This window comes from Cetorhinus maximus, chromosome 8 (assembly GCF_964194155.1).
Source record: "Cetorhinus maximus chromosome 8, sCetMax3.hap1.1, whole genome shotgun sequence".
In the NCBI taxonomy this organism is placed as follows: domain Eukaryota; kingdom Metazoa; phylum Chordata; class Chondrichthyes; order Lamniformes; family Cetorhinidae; genus Cetorhinus; species Cetorhinus maximus.
Window position 1 is genome coordinate 114,917,024 of NC_135886.1, and position 14,328 is coordinate 114,931,351.

The 14,328-nt window shown below is 40.9% G+C and overlaps 1 protein-coding gene across 1 annotated transcript in view; it reads left to right on the top strand.

Annotated features, from left to right (window-relative positions):
- Nucleotides 1-14,328, top strand: part of tenm1 (teneurin transmembrane protein 1) — a 1,283,715-nt gene that overhangs the window by 1,089,368 nt on the left and 180,019 nt on the right. The window contains exons 12-14 of the mRNA XM_078547452.1: nucleotides 2,889-3,074; nucleotides 3,178-3,204; nucleotides 7,638-7,784. Of these exons, the coding sequence (XP_078403578.1) occupies nucleotides 2,889-3,074; nucleotides 3,178-3,204; nucleotides 7,638-7,784 (360 nt within the window). The remainder of the gene's footprint in view (nucleotides 1-2,888; nucleotides 3,075-3,177; nucleotides 3,205-7,637; nucleotides 7,785-14,328) is intronic.

Genomic DNA, 14,328 nt, shown 5'->3' on the forward strand with positions numbered 1-14,328 from the left:
AAGCATTGGTGGGTAGAATAAAGGAAAAATCCAGAGGGGTTTTTTAAATGTATAAAGAGCAAGAGAATAACTAGGGAGAGAGCAGGGCCAATTAGGGACCATAGAGGTAATCTGTATGTGGACCCAGAAGATGTGGGTACAGTCCTCAATGAATACTTTGCGTTGGTCTTCACAATGGAAAAGGATGATGCAGGTATAGACATCAGGGTGGAGGACTGTGAAATATTAGAGGAAATTAACATGGAGAGAGAGGAGGTACTAGCGGGTTTAGCGGCCTTAAAAGTGGATAAATCTGTAGGCCTGAATGAGATGTATCCCAGGCTGTTGAGGGAGGAAAGGGAAGAGATATCAGGGGCCGTGGCAGTAATTTTCAAATCCTCCCTGGCCACCCGGTGAGGTGCCAGAGGACTGGACGACTGCTAACATTGCCCCATTATTAAAAAAGGGAGGAAAGGATAGACCAGGAAATTACAGGCCAGTCAGCCTAACCCCAGTGGTGGGGAAGTTATTAGAAAGAATTCTGAGGGACAGAATATATGTGCACTTGGAGAGACACGGATTAATCAGGGATAGGCAGCATGGCTTTGTTAAGGGAAGGTCGTGTTTGACAAATTTGATCAAATTTTTTGAGGAGGTAACCAGGAGTATCGATGAGGATAATGCATTTGATGTAGTCTACATGGACTTTAGTAAGGTTTTTCATAAGGTCCCTCATGGCAGACTGGTCAAGAAAGTAAGAGCCCATGGGATCCAAGGCAAAGTGGCAAGTTGGATCCAAAATTGGCTGAGAGGCAGGAAGCAGAGGGTGATAGTACAGGGATGCTTCTGTGACTGGAAGCCTTTTTCCAGTGGGGTTCCACAGGGCTCAGTATCGGGGCCCTTGCTGTTTGTGGTGTACATAAATGATTTGGACTTAAATGTAGGAGGTATGATCAAGAAGTTTGTGGTTGACACGAAAATTGGTAGGGTGGTAAATAGTGAGGCGGATATCCATAAACTGCAGGAGGATACCAATGGATTGGTCAGGTGGGCAGAGCAATGGCAAATAAATTCAACCAGGAAAAGTGTGAGGTAATGCACTTGGGGAGACTAATAAGGCAAGGGATTACACTATGAATGATAGGACCCTGGAAAGTCCTGAAGATAAGAGGGACCTTGGTGTGCATATCCACAGATCCCTGAAGGTAGCAGGGCAGGTAGATAAGGTGGTTAAGAAGGCATATGGGATACTTGCCTTTATTAGCCGAGGCATAGAGTGCAAGAGCAAGGAGGTTTTGCTGGAACTGTATAAAACGCTGGTTAGGCTACAACTGGAGCACTGCATACAGTTCTGGTCACCACATTATAGGAAGGATGTGATTGCACTGGAGAGGACGCAGAAGAGATTTACCAGGATGCTGCCTGGGCTGGAGGGTCTGAGCTATGAGGGAAGACTGTATAGTCTGGGGTTGTTTTCCTTGGAATAGCGAAGGTTGAGAGAGGACCTGATAGAGGTGTATAAGATTATGAGGGACATAGATAAGTTGGATAGGAAGGCACTTTTTTCATTAGTAGAGGGGTCAATAACCAGGGGTAATAGATTTAAGGTGAGATGTAGAAGGCTAAGATGGGAGTTGAGGAGACACTTTTTCACCCAGAGGGTGGTAGGAGTCTGAAACTCACTGTCTGAAAGGGTGGTTGAGTTAGAAACTCTCATAACATTCAAGAAGTATTTAGATATTCACTTGCGTTGCCATAGCCTACAGAGCTATGGGCCAAGCGCTGGAAAATGGGATTAGTGTTGTCAGATCTTTGTTGACTGGCACAGACACAATGGGCTGAATGGCCTCCTTCTGTGCTATAAATGTCTATGAGTCCAAGACTCTTTTCTGACTGTAATATGTGAGCACCTCAACAAGGGTGGTAGCATTGCCAGACAAATTTATGAAAATGAGCCAGGATAGATAAGAGAAGTAAGGAAAAAGCAAACTATGAGGATGGAGATAAACAAGTGAAAATATTAGCTAAGCGATAGAACAACAGTGAGAAATAAAGAAAGTATAGATAATTGGAATTCAAGAGAAATGTATATCTCTACAAAATTAGAATAGACTAGCCAAGAATGTGATGCCGTACATGAATAGAAGCGAGAATAAATTTGAAATTCCCACAGGTCAGTGTGATGAAGCTTCCAGTTACGATTAGTGTAACCTTGATGGATATAGACCATAAAGCTTTCCTTTATGATAATCATCCTAGCATGCCTTCTGACCTCATATTTGCACCATCACTAAGACTGCTTATTTCCACCTCTTAATATTTCCCTACTTCACCCTTCTCTTAGTTAATCTGCTGTGAATGCCCTTGTTCATGCCTTCATTGCTGCTAGACTTGACTACTCCTCCTGGTTGGTCTCCCACATTCTACCCTCCATAAACGTTGGGTCATCTAAAACTCTGCTTCCCTGTCTTAACTCGCACCAAGTCCTTTCCTTGGGACTTTCTAGTCTGAAACAGATGAACTGCTTAAATCCAATGCTGAACTAGACCAACAAACATGATATTAACAGCTTCTAATATACATCCATCAAACACAGCATATTTCTCTTCAAATGAGGCTGACTGTACAGCCATCTGTTTCCAGATTATACAGCGATGTTACTTTCTGTTATAGTGGAAGAACTAAACATTTCTGTAGTAAATTTGGATCCCAACCAAACACCTTAGCCAAATGTTCAGCTGTCCCCAATTTTAAATTAGTAAAACCCTGTTTGGCTCGCTTTTAAAATTTCCGCTGGTGCTCTGATGAAAGCTTAACTTGGCATTTGCCATGTGGTCCAAATTTGCTAAGTATAATGGGTCAAATGATTAAGATGTTAAAACAGCAAATGATTCTCTTGTTTCTTTCAGAAATTTGTGAGGTGGATTGTGGCAAGCACGGTGTATGTTTAGATGGGTTATGCCACTGTGAGAAGGGTTGGGGCAGCCTAACTTGTGACCAGCATGAATGCCACCCACGTTGCACTGAACATGGAAAGTGTAAGGATGGTAAATGTCAGTGCAGTCCTGGCTGGGAGGGAGAGCACTGCACCGTTGGTAAGAAAAATCCAGATGCTTTGTCATCTCCAAAATCAAACTGTTTCATCAGTATTTTACATTTGTATTGCTCCTGCCTCAAAGATTATTCTTTTCCTTTAAGCACAACATTTGGATAACGTTGTAAAAGGTAAGAATCAGTCCATAGTATATTTCCATTCATCTGTCGTGATATAACAATAAGTATGCTCACTTGGTCGGGAAACTTTATCCAACATAGCTTTTGAGGATCGAAAGATGTTGCAGCATTTTGGAAATAAATAACAAAATGGATAATGAAAACAGTATCCTGGATTACAAGGGTATTTAGATTTCAATAGAAATAAAGCTCAGGAGAGATGCAAGGCTGCCAATTCAGCCATTTTACACTGTTGTACAAAGTGAGATACAGCCGTAGATGTGTTGAATATTCCCAAAATTGTGCTCTACATTCTCTCACCACAAACTGCCACTTTAGAAAACATAAGAACATAAAAATAAGAACTGGAGTAAGCCATTTGGTCCTTCGAGCCTGCTCTGGCATTTAATAAGAGCATGGCTTATCTTCTACCTCAATTCCACCTTCCTATGCCATTCCCATATCCCTTAATTCCCTTGGTACTCAAAAATCTACTGATCTCTGTCTTGAAAATATTGAAGGACTGAGTGCCACTGCCCTCTGTGGCATAGAATTCTAAAGATTCACACCCTTTGAGTGAAGAAATTTCAGTCCACCTCTATCCTAAACAGCTGACCCCTTATTCAGAGTCTGTGACCTTATGTTCTAGATTTCCCAGCTAGGGGAAACACTTTCTCAGCATCCATGCTATCAAGCCCCTCAAGAATTTTATGTTTCAATTAGATCACCTTTCAGCCTTCTAAATTCCAGGGAATATAAGCTTGGTCCACATAATCTCTCCTCATAGGACAATTCCCTCATCCCAGGAACCAATCTAGAGAACCTATGGTGCACTTCCTCTAGATCAAGGATGTCCTTCCTTGGGTAAGGAGACCAAAACTGCATACAGTAGGTGTGGCCAGGTGTGGCCTCTCACTGTCCTGTATAATTGTAGTAAGACTTCCTCACTCTTATATTCCAACCCCTTTGTAACAAAAGCTAACATATCATTTGCCTTCCTAATTGCATATTGTGCCTGCATTTCAACTGTCTGTGATTTATCACCACCACCTTCTCAAAGGCAATTAGGAATGGGCAATAAATGCTGTCATAGCCAGTGATGCCCACATCCCATGAAAATGAAAAATGAAAATGTACCAGGACACCAAGTTCCTCTGAATGCAAACGTTTCCCAGTCTACCACCATTCAAAACTCTTTTGCTTCTCTATTTTCCCTATGAAACTGTATAACTTCACACTCCACTACATTGTATTCCATCTGCCATGTTCTTGCCAAGTCTTTTAACCTCTGCAGCTTCTTTGCATCCTCTCACTGCATACTTCTCCATCTAACTTTGTATTATCAGCAAGCTTAGATACATTACATTCAGTCCCCTCATCTAAGTCACGAATATAGATTGTAAATGCTGAAGCCCATGTACTTTTATCCTTGTGGTACCGTACTAGTTACAGCCTGTCAAACCAAAAATGTCCTGTTTCTTCTGACACTCTGTTTTCTGCCTATTAACCAATCCTCAGTTCATTCTAATTATTACCCCCAGTCCCACAAGGGTTCTAATTTTGTGGAAAAACCTCTTGTGTGGCATCTCATTGAATGCTTTTGAAAATCCAAATACGCTACATCTACTGAGTCCCCCGTATCTATCCCTCCATAAGGTGCTAATAATAGGTTCTATCATTTTGCTGACTACTCGTGCTAGGCTAATTGGCCTCTATAGTTCCCTATTTTCTCTCTTTCTCCCTTCTTTCTTAATTAGCAGGTTATGTTTGCTACTCACCATCGGATGCAGGTCATCAGATCCTGGGAATTTATTATCACTTAGTCCCATTAATTTCTCCAATATCATTCCTTTACTTATACTGATTTCTTTAGGCTCCTCATTCTCACAAAAGTTAAATCCTTGGTTTTATTCTGGAATATTTTTGTCTTCTACTGTGAAAACTTTACAAAGGCTGGGATTTTTTTGAGCCAAGGGGATCTCACCCACCAGCTGGAGAACTGGGGGCATGGGATGGGTGGAGCACCTGTTGGTTCCATGGGGGATGCCCACAGGCAGCCAGGAACCTTGCATCAGTCCCTTTTGCCATCAATTTTAATCGGGGGTGGTTTTCCGGATGCTGGGAGGCTGAGGCAGGGCCTCTCCCATGATTAAGTGGGCCCGGCTGCCATGGCTCCCATCGCAATAGGCTGCATAAAATCCAGCCCAAAGTATTTGTTTAATGTCCCTTCATTTCTTTATTATAATTATAATTTCTCTTCTCTCTGCCTCGATTGGTCCTATATTTACTTTTACTAATCCCTCCTTATTTATATACTTTTAGAAACATATAGTCTTTTTTTGGCTCTTGCTAGTCCACTCTCATATTCTCTTTTCTCTTCTCATCAATTTCTTGGTTCTCCTTTTCTAAATTCTAAAATCCTAACGTTCGCTATTTTTGGCAACATTATAAACACTCTTTAACATCTCTTTTTTGCCATGGTTAGCCACTTTTTCTTTGGGGTCTTTGTGCCTTAAAGGAATGTATATATGTTGTAAATTATATATTAATTCTTTAAATGCTAGCCATTGTTTCTCTACTACCATACTTTTTAAAATAGTTTCCCAATCTACCTTAGCCAACATTCCCTCATACCTACATAGTTTGTTTTGTTTAGATATCAGACCCTAGTTTTGATTTCAAGATCAATATAAAATTCTAACATATTATGGTCACTCTTCCCTAGAGGTGTCTTTACCACGAGATTATTAGTTAACCCTTCTTCATTGCACAATACTTTATCCAAAATAGCCTGTTCACTAGTTGGTTCCTCAACATACTGATCTAGAAAACTATATTGTAAAAATTCCATGAACTTGTCCTCCACAATATTACTGCAAATTTGGTTTGCCCAGTGTATATGAAGATTAAAGTTCCCTGTGATCGCTGATTCACCCTTATTACATAGATGTCTAATTTCCTGATTTATACCCTGCCTGATATGATGAAAATAGGGGGCATATAAAAAATCTCCCACCAATATTCCCAGCCCCTTGCTGATTTTTTTAACTCCACCCAAACTGATGTAACTTCTTAATTTGATGAGCTGAGATCTTTTCTCTCTTCTGTCTTTATCCCATCCTTACTATCAGGGCTACCCCACCTCTTTTTCTATTTTGCCTATCTCTTCCGAAAGTTAAGGATCCTGGAATATTTAGTTCCCGACTTTGGTCACTTTACAAACAGGCTATTAGATCAAACCTATAAATTTCTATCTGTGTGATTAATTCACCTGAGTTGTTGTGAATGCTTCACACATTTAGATGTAGTGCCTTTAGCTTTGATTTTTTACCAGTTTCCTCTAGTGCCACCTGAGTCATTAATGCCCTATTACAATTGTTACCCTCACTGTCCCTTCCTGCCCCACTCTGCTTATTTTTGCACATGACTCTTTTGAGTGCAATGTGCATTCAGAGTACAGCCAAATGCTAAAGTTTTCCAATAACCTGCTGAATTGTTCCCATACATATATTTCCATTTTCCCAGTTTATTATAAGACTGAATCTGATGCTTCTTTTACATAAACCAGAAGCAAGTCTTGGATATATTCACTTTCTCTGTTGCCCCAATGGTGAGATCATAACGAAGACACAAGCAAATATCTTCCCTCACAGAAATGTTTGTGCCTGCAGAATTGACTCACAATTGGTTTTTATTAACATAATTTGGGTCCCATGAAAGGAAACCAACAGATGAATAATGTTAGATTAACATAAAGTTAATTATTCTCATTACAGAATACATGTTCTGGTCAAGTGAGCAAGTCTCCAAAAAGGATCATCAGTGCTTGGAAGTCCATTGAAAATAACAACATAATAACATTAAAATTAATCATTTGAGTAGACAAAATGTATTAGCATTGTAATTTATTTCTCTTGATATGAGTTTAGTGGCACAATATGTTAAAGAGTTGACACATTCTACAATGTAGCATGGTGAGTTCCTATTCTTTAGTGAATGAGGACATTTCCTAGAGAAGTGAGAGCAAATAGGCAGAAAGCACAATTTTATTATATCTCTTAATGACCAGCCACAGAGTGCTATTATTTAAAATTTGAAAACAGAGTTCTTGTTCAAATCTAAGGCAGGACCCAGTGGAGCAAATTTAACTTGAAGAATAATTGGCAATAACACAAATTTCAGATCATTATACTTTTAAAAAAGTGATGACCAGTGTAATAAAAATAGTTAAATATTTTGCTATTAAATTAGTAGGTAACATCAGTGGATAGGTTTGCGCATAAATTTAAATAAGCAAAATGCACATGAGAACAAGCAAGTGAAATGAAGGCTCTTAACTTTAACTTAAATGGTTTCTTTTTTACATATATGCGTATCAAGTATACAATGCTGGTACAATATTAATTGATTTATCAGCTGTTTTTTTGAAAAAACTTTTCTGATAGAGGGATGTCCTGGTTTGTGCAATGGAAATGGAAGATGTACATTGGATCAAAACGGATGGCATTGTGTTTGCCAAGCGGGCTGGAGTGGGACGGGATGTAATGTCATCATGGAAATGGTGTGTGACGATAACAGAGATAACGATGGAGGTAAAGTATTTTACAATTAGAATCTCAAATAGAAGGGAAGATGACTCTGTTCTACTCTTTTTTTAAAAATTAATTTTGACCCAATATTTCCCCAAAGCACTGGCTTTTGCTGTAGTTTGATTTCACAAGCACCACATTCTCCTTGGCGTTTGTGTGACCGGACACCAATCAAAGGGATTGTTCTTCAACTGTGAACCCAGAAAATGATTTGGAGAAACTGTTCATCCAGAAAAGAGCCTCATAGCTAAACCTACTCCTGTCCTCATCCGACATACACCTACGTGCAGTTTACTAGATTGATACCTGGAATGAGTGGGTTGTCTTATGAGGAAAGGTGTTCTAGGGTGGCCGAGTTGCACTATTAGTGATAGAGTTGATCTGCAGACACTTTATGGGTGGAAACTTTCAGTCTATTTACAATATACTCAGCAGCAACTACACATATGCTTTCAACTCTAATGCTATCTCTACACTGACTGCTGAGGTAGGTCACGCTACCCTCATATTGGTTACTACAGATCATATGATCTCTCCTAACAAGTATTATTCTTAAAGGTACATTACACATTAAATAAAACTCTAATTACTACATTCCTCCCCGTTTAACTTGGCTATACATTTTATATTTACAAGTACATATTTATCAAGACAATATAATATTTACACTGGGTAAGGAATTTACAAGTTCAGTATTTCAGGTGGTTTCCTGGTACGTGTGGAATGTCGCAGCTCCACAACTTCAGATTCTTTACAGGTATCTACTTTTCCGGAGTTACCTGAATATCAGTGGGCACTTGCAGTTCTGTATCCTCAACGCTTACAGGAACATCAGACATGTCAATCCTGGGCTGAGCATCCTCACCAGGAAACACAGACCTAGTCACGATCACTGGTGGAAATAAATCTTGGTGATTTGTCTCTCTCTTCCTTAAATGGTCCAGATGTTTACAGATGATCCAGCCTTCCACCTCCACATGGTAAGATGGAGGTCCAGTCACCGCACTTATTTCACCCGGTAACCACTTTGGTCCTTCCCCAAAGTTTTTCACGTATAGCCAGCCCTCCCACGGTAAATTTCCTCTCGCACCTATGCCAGTCGTGTCTAGTTTTCTGGCTTCCCTGACTCCTTTCCACCTTCCCCTCTAAATTCGGCATTGTTAAGCTCAATCTCGTCCTGAGACAGCGTTTCAACAATAACTTCGCAGGCGTGGCACCTGTTGTTGTGTGAGGGGTAGTCCTGAAATGAAAAAGAAAACATGCTAGTTTGGTTGCCAAGGTTGCCAAGAGGACTAGAATATAAAAGCAGGGATGTGCTGCTGAGGCTTTATAAGGCTCTGGTCAGACCACATTTAGAATATTGTGAGTAATTTTGGGCCCCGTATCTCAGGAAGGATGTGCTGGCCCTGGAGGTTCCTCCAGAGGAGGTTCACGAGAATGATCCCTGGAATGAAAGGCTTAACATATGAGGAACGTTTGAGGACTCTGGGTCTATACTCGATGGAGTTTAGAAGGATGAGGGGGGATCTGATTGAAACTTACAGAATACTGAAAGGCCTGGATAGAGTGGATGTGGGGAAGATGTTTCCATTAGTAGGAGAGACTAGGACCCGAGGGCACAGCCTCAGAGTAAAGGGAAGACCTTTTAGAACAGAGATGAGGAGAAACTTCTTTAGCCAGAGAGTGGTGAATCTATGGAATTCATTGCCACAGAAGGCTGTGGAGGCCAGGTCATTGAGTGTATTTAAGACAGAGATAGATAGGTTCTTGATTGGTAAGGGGATCAAAGGTTACGGGGAGAAGGCGGGAGAATAGGGTTGAGAAACTTATCAGCCATGATTGAATGGCAGAGCAGACTCGATGGGCCGAATGGCCTAATTTCTGCTCCTATGTCTTATGGTCTTATAGAATCACCAGTTAGCTTTTTCATGCCTGCCTTAAACATTTGAACCGCCATTTTGGCCAGTCCTTTGAGGAAGGGTGGTACGGTGCAGTTTTCAAATGAGTGATACCGTTGAGACTGATAAACCATTGAAACTCAGCACTTCTAAATGCCATGCCATTATCGGAAATGACTGGTAGTAGCTCAGGAATGGCAGTGCTCAACGTTGGTGACTTCACCTCATACACATCCAACTATTTTGAATGGGCATCGACAATGAGCACAAATATTGCTCCCAGGATAGGTCCGACATAGTCAATGTGTAACCGCACCCAGGGTCTACCTGGCCACTCCCATGGGTGTAATGGAGCTATCGGTGGCAACTTTTGCAGTTGCTGACATTGCATGCAGCGCTTTACTAAACTCTCTCTTTTGCCATCCATTCCAGGCCACCATAGATAACTGCGTGCTATGGTCTGCATTTGAGAAATTCCTGGATGGGCACTGTGCAGTTCAAATAAAAGTGGCTCCCTTCCCTTTGGAGGAACTATCACTCATGCTCCCCACAACAAGATGCCATCTTGGCTGGTTATTTCATGTCTTCTGTTGAAGTACGGTTTCATTTCATCAGATAGGTGCTCCTGTGATCAACCATGTAGCACTTGTTCTCCTACTTGAGATAGGACTGGTCCTGACTTGTCCAGTCTCTGATCTGTCGAGCACATACCAGCGAGGAATCTAAGAAATTTAACAGTAAATCAAGTTCCTGTGGAACTGGGACGTGCTCGTCATTTTCTCGTAAAGGCAAATGACTAAGGCATTGACATTTGCAATTTGGTGGCCAGGCCTTTGTATGAAAGTGTATTCATAGCTGCCAGAATTGAGGCCCATTGTTGTATTCTTGCTGAGGCTGTGGGGGGTATAGCCTTTTCCTCGCTAAAAAATCCTAGCAATGGTTTGTGAAATGGCAGCCGTGTACATACTGGTGAAATTTATTGACACCAAAGATGGTGGACAGGCCTTTTTATCTACAAGTATCCCTTTTCCGCTGTGGTGAGTGTTCTTGATACATAACCTATTGGCCGTTCTGTGCCATCGTCCATCCAATAAGAGAGCACTGCTCCCACTCCATAGGGAGATGCATCACATGTAAGCACCAAGTCTTTCATCTGGTCATAATGCACTAATAGATTGGATGAGTGTAACAATTGTTTCACCTTTATGAAAGCTCCCAAGACCAACGTTGGTTATTTTTGAGTAGAATATGCAGGAGGGCCAGTTCTGTAGACAAATTGGGTAAGAACCATCCATAACAGTTGACCATTCCTAGGAATGATTTTAGCTCTGAGGCACAGGTGCCTCTCTTATAGCTCTCACCTTCTCCTCAACCAGGTAGAGGCCCTGTGAACCTACCCAGTAACCCAAAAAGATTACCTCCCTCACTTGGAATGTGCACTTTTCTTTTTTTAAAATGCACTCCAGCTTGCAAGAAACGTTTTAAGACTTCTAAGTTTGCCAAATGCCCTTTTTAAGTGAATCCTGTCACCAATACATCCTCTAAATAGACTACAACCTGGGGCAGTCCCTGCAGTAAGCTTTCCATTGTTCTCTGAAAGATGGCACAAACGGAGGAGAGACCAAAAGGCAATCGTGTATATTGGTACGACCTTTTGTGGGGATGAATTGTGACAAATTCCCGAGGAGCACTATCCAACTCTAGTTGTTGATAAGCATGACTCATGTCCAGCTTCGTGTATATTGTCCCTCCTGCCAGCTTGGTATACAGTTCTTCGATTTTTGGAATGGGCTTCCTGTCTAGCTTAGCTACTTTAGTAACCATCAGTTTGTAGTCTCTACACATTCGGATGCTTTGGTTGGGTTTAAGGACAGGGACTATGGGTGCTTCCCATTCTGAGAATTGAACAGGTTGTATAACACCCAGTTTCTCCAGTATGTTCAGTTCAATGTCAACTTTTCCTCACAGGGCATATGGCACCAGCCTCGCCTTCATGAAGCGAGGGTTTGCTTCCGGATCCACATGAATCTTGGCCTACAGGCATTGGATTTTTCCCAGTTCGTCCTTAAAGACAGTGGCGTACTTTCTAAGTAGCTCTGGCAGCCCACTTGCTCTCAACTGGAAAATTTCAGACCATTCTAACTTAATCTCCTTTAACCAATTTTGCCCGAAGAGGCTTGGCCCTTCACCTGCTACCACCATCAAGGGTAACTTTGCCAGTTGGCTTCCAGAATGGACAGTTACTCTGCTTTTGCCTTTTACTTGAATGTCTTCACCCGTATATGTTTTTAGCTTGGCAGCTGTTTCTCCTAAACTTAATTGATGTTCACCATTATTCAAATGTCTGAAGGTATGTTCCCCAATTACTGTAGTGGAAGCTCCCGTGTCCACTTCCATTCTAACAAGTTTGTCATTTACTTCAAAAGCTCTGTCTTACCTACATTCAAATTAAACAACGAGTAAATGTCTGAACGTTTTGCTTCAGGCTTTTCTATATTGTAGATTTCATTGGGCTTCTTCTTTTGTTTACAAGCCTGCTTGCATCTTTCCTTGCACTGCCTCATCATATGTCTATTTCTGTGACAATAGTAGCATTTGATTTTTTTAAACTGCCAATTGCTAAAAGACTGCTTAATTCCACCTCTATTAAAATTATTCTTCAATTTCGCTGCTAAGTTATTTTTCTTTATTCTTCAGCTAGCGGAGGCTGTTTCCCGCTTCTCGGCAGAGTCTCACTTTCTCACGCCACTTTTGGCTGAGGTTTCCCACCAGATGTGAAGGACGGTGCCATTTTGCACACCCTATATTGCTTTTGAACCTCTTTACTGTGCTTTCCATGGCCAGCACTATCTCTAGCACCTTCTTGAAATCCAGATTCACTTTGGATAATAATATTTCCTGAATAATGTCCTCTTGCACAACACACAATAAATGATCTCTGAGCATGCCGTTCAGAGTCGTACCGAACTCACAATGTTCAGTTAACTGCTTCAAATTTGCCATGTAGCATGCAATTGTCTCAGCCGGGGCTCTATTTCACGAATTAAACCTGAACCGCTACATCATGACTGAGGGCTTGAGTTTAAAGTGACCCTTCACAAGGTCCACCAATTCATCAAAATTCTTAGAATTTGGGGCACTGGGTGCTGTCAAACTTTGAATCAGACTGTAGGTTTTGTTCCCACAAGCACTCAAGAGAATCGCTCGACTCTTCTCTTCCCCCGTAACATTATTCGCTTGAAATAGAACATGGGGCATTCTATGTATTGAGACCAATCGTCTGTGGCTGGTTCTAAAGGATCAATTCTCCCAAATTGTGGCATTTTGAGAGGGGATAACTTCTTCAATTCTAATGGAGTTTGCTGCTTACAATCACTGGGCAATGTACAATACTGGTTTCTTTCTAACTTGATCTCTTCTGTTCAATCCTGTTTTATCCTTATCGCCAGTTTGTTGTAGAGTGGCCAAGTTGTACTATTAGTGATAGGATTGATCCGCAGACACTTCTTGGGTGGGAACTTTAAGTGCAGTTACAATATAGTCAGCAGCAACTACATGTGTGCTTTCAACTCCAATTCTATCTCCACACTGTCTGCTGAGGTAGGTTGCGCCACTCTTACCATGAGACCATGTGATCTCTCCTAATAAGTATTATTCTTAAAGGTACATTACACACTTAAATAAAACCATAATTACTACAAAAGGTTAGACAGACTGGGCTTGTTTCCCCTGGAGTTTAGAAGAGTGAGGGGTGACTTAATTGAAGTATGTAAGATCCTCAACAGTCTTGACAAGGTGGATGCGGAAATGATGTTTCCCCTTGTGGTTAAGTCCAGAACCAGGGGGCATGGTTTTAAAATTAGAGGGTACCTTTTTAGGACAGAGATTAAGAGAATTTTTTTCTCTCAGTGGGTTGTGTAACTTTGGAACTCTCTGCCTCAGAAGGCAGTGGAGGCAGTGTCATTGAATATCTTTAAGACAGAGCTAGATAGATTCTTGTTAGGCAAGTGAATCAAAGGTTATTGGGATAGATGGGAATGTGGAATTAGTAACACAAACAGATCAGCCATTGTCTTATTGAATGGCAGAGCAGGTTCGATGGGCGAAATGGTCTACTTCTCATTTTTCATATGTTCGTATGTATGTTTGTACATACGTTCATATTATGCTTACCAGTAGAGGTTGCTGTTTGGAAATTGGAAATGAGGACCTTAGTGAATTTTTTCCAACCTAGCCTAGGGCCTCAGAGACCAATTGTATCACCTTAGTGCTACCTGTCTGATTGAGATCAGCTAACTCAAGCTAGATAGGAGTATATGTGACTTTGTGAATGTAACTTCTAAGCAGTTGACTTTCATACATCTTGACCATTCACCCAAGGTTTCTCGGTAAAGTAAAATTCCATTTTAGGTTGGAAAAATTCTTTACAAAAAGGAGGAAAATAAATGCAAAATATGCCATTAGTGTTGGTCTACCCCCTCATTGATTAAAAAAGTTGGACAAGTATTTTTGAACTGTTGCTTTGTGAATGCTTCAACCTGCATGTGCTCTATCTTAAGTTCAGTTGTGATTATAAAAACAAATGCACAACTAATTCCTTTAATTTATTGCAATTAAATTATCAATCTTATTCCTAAAGAGAAAATGTA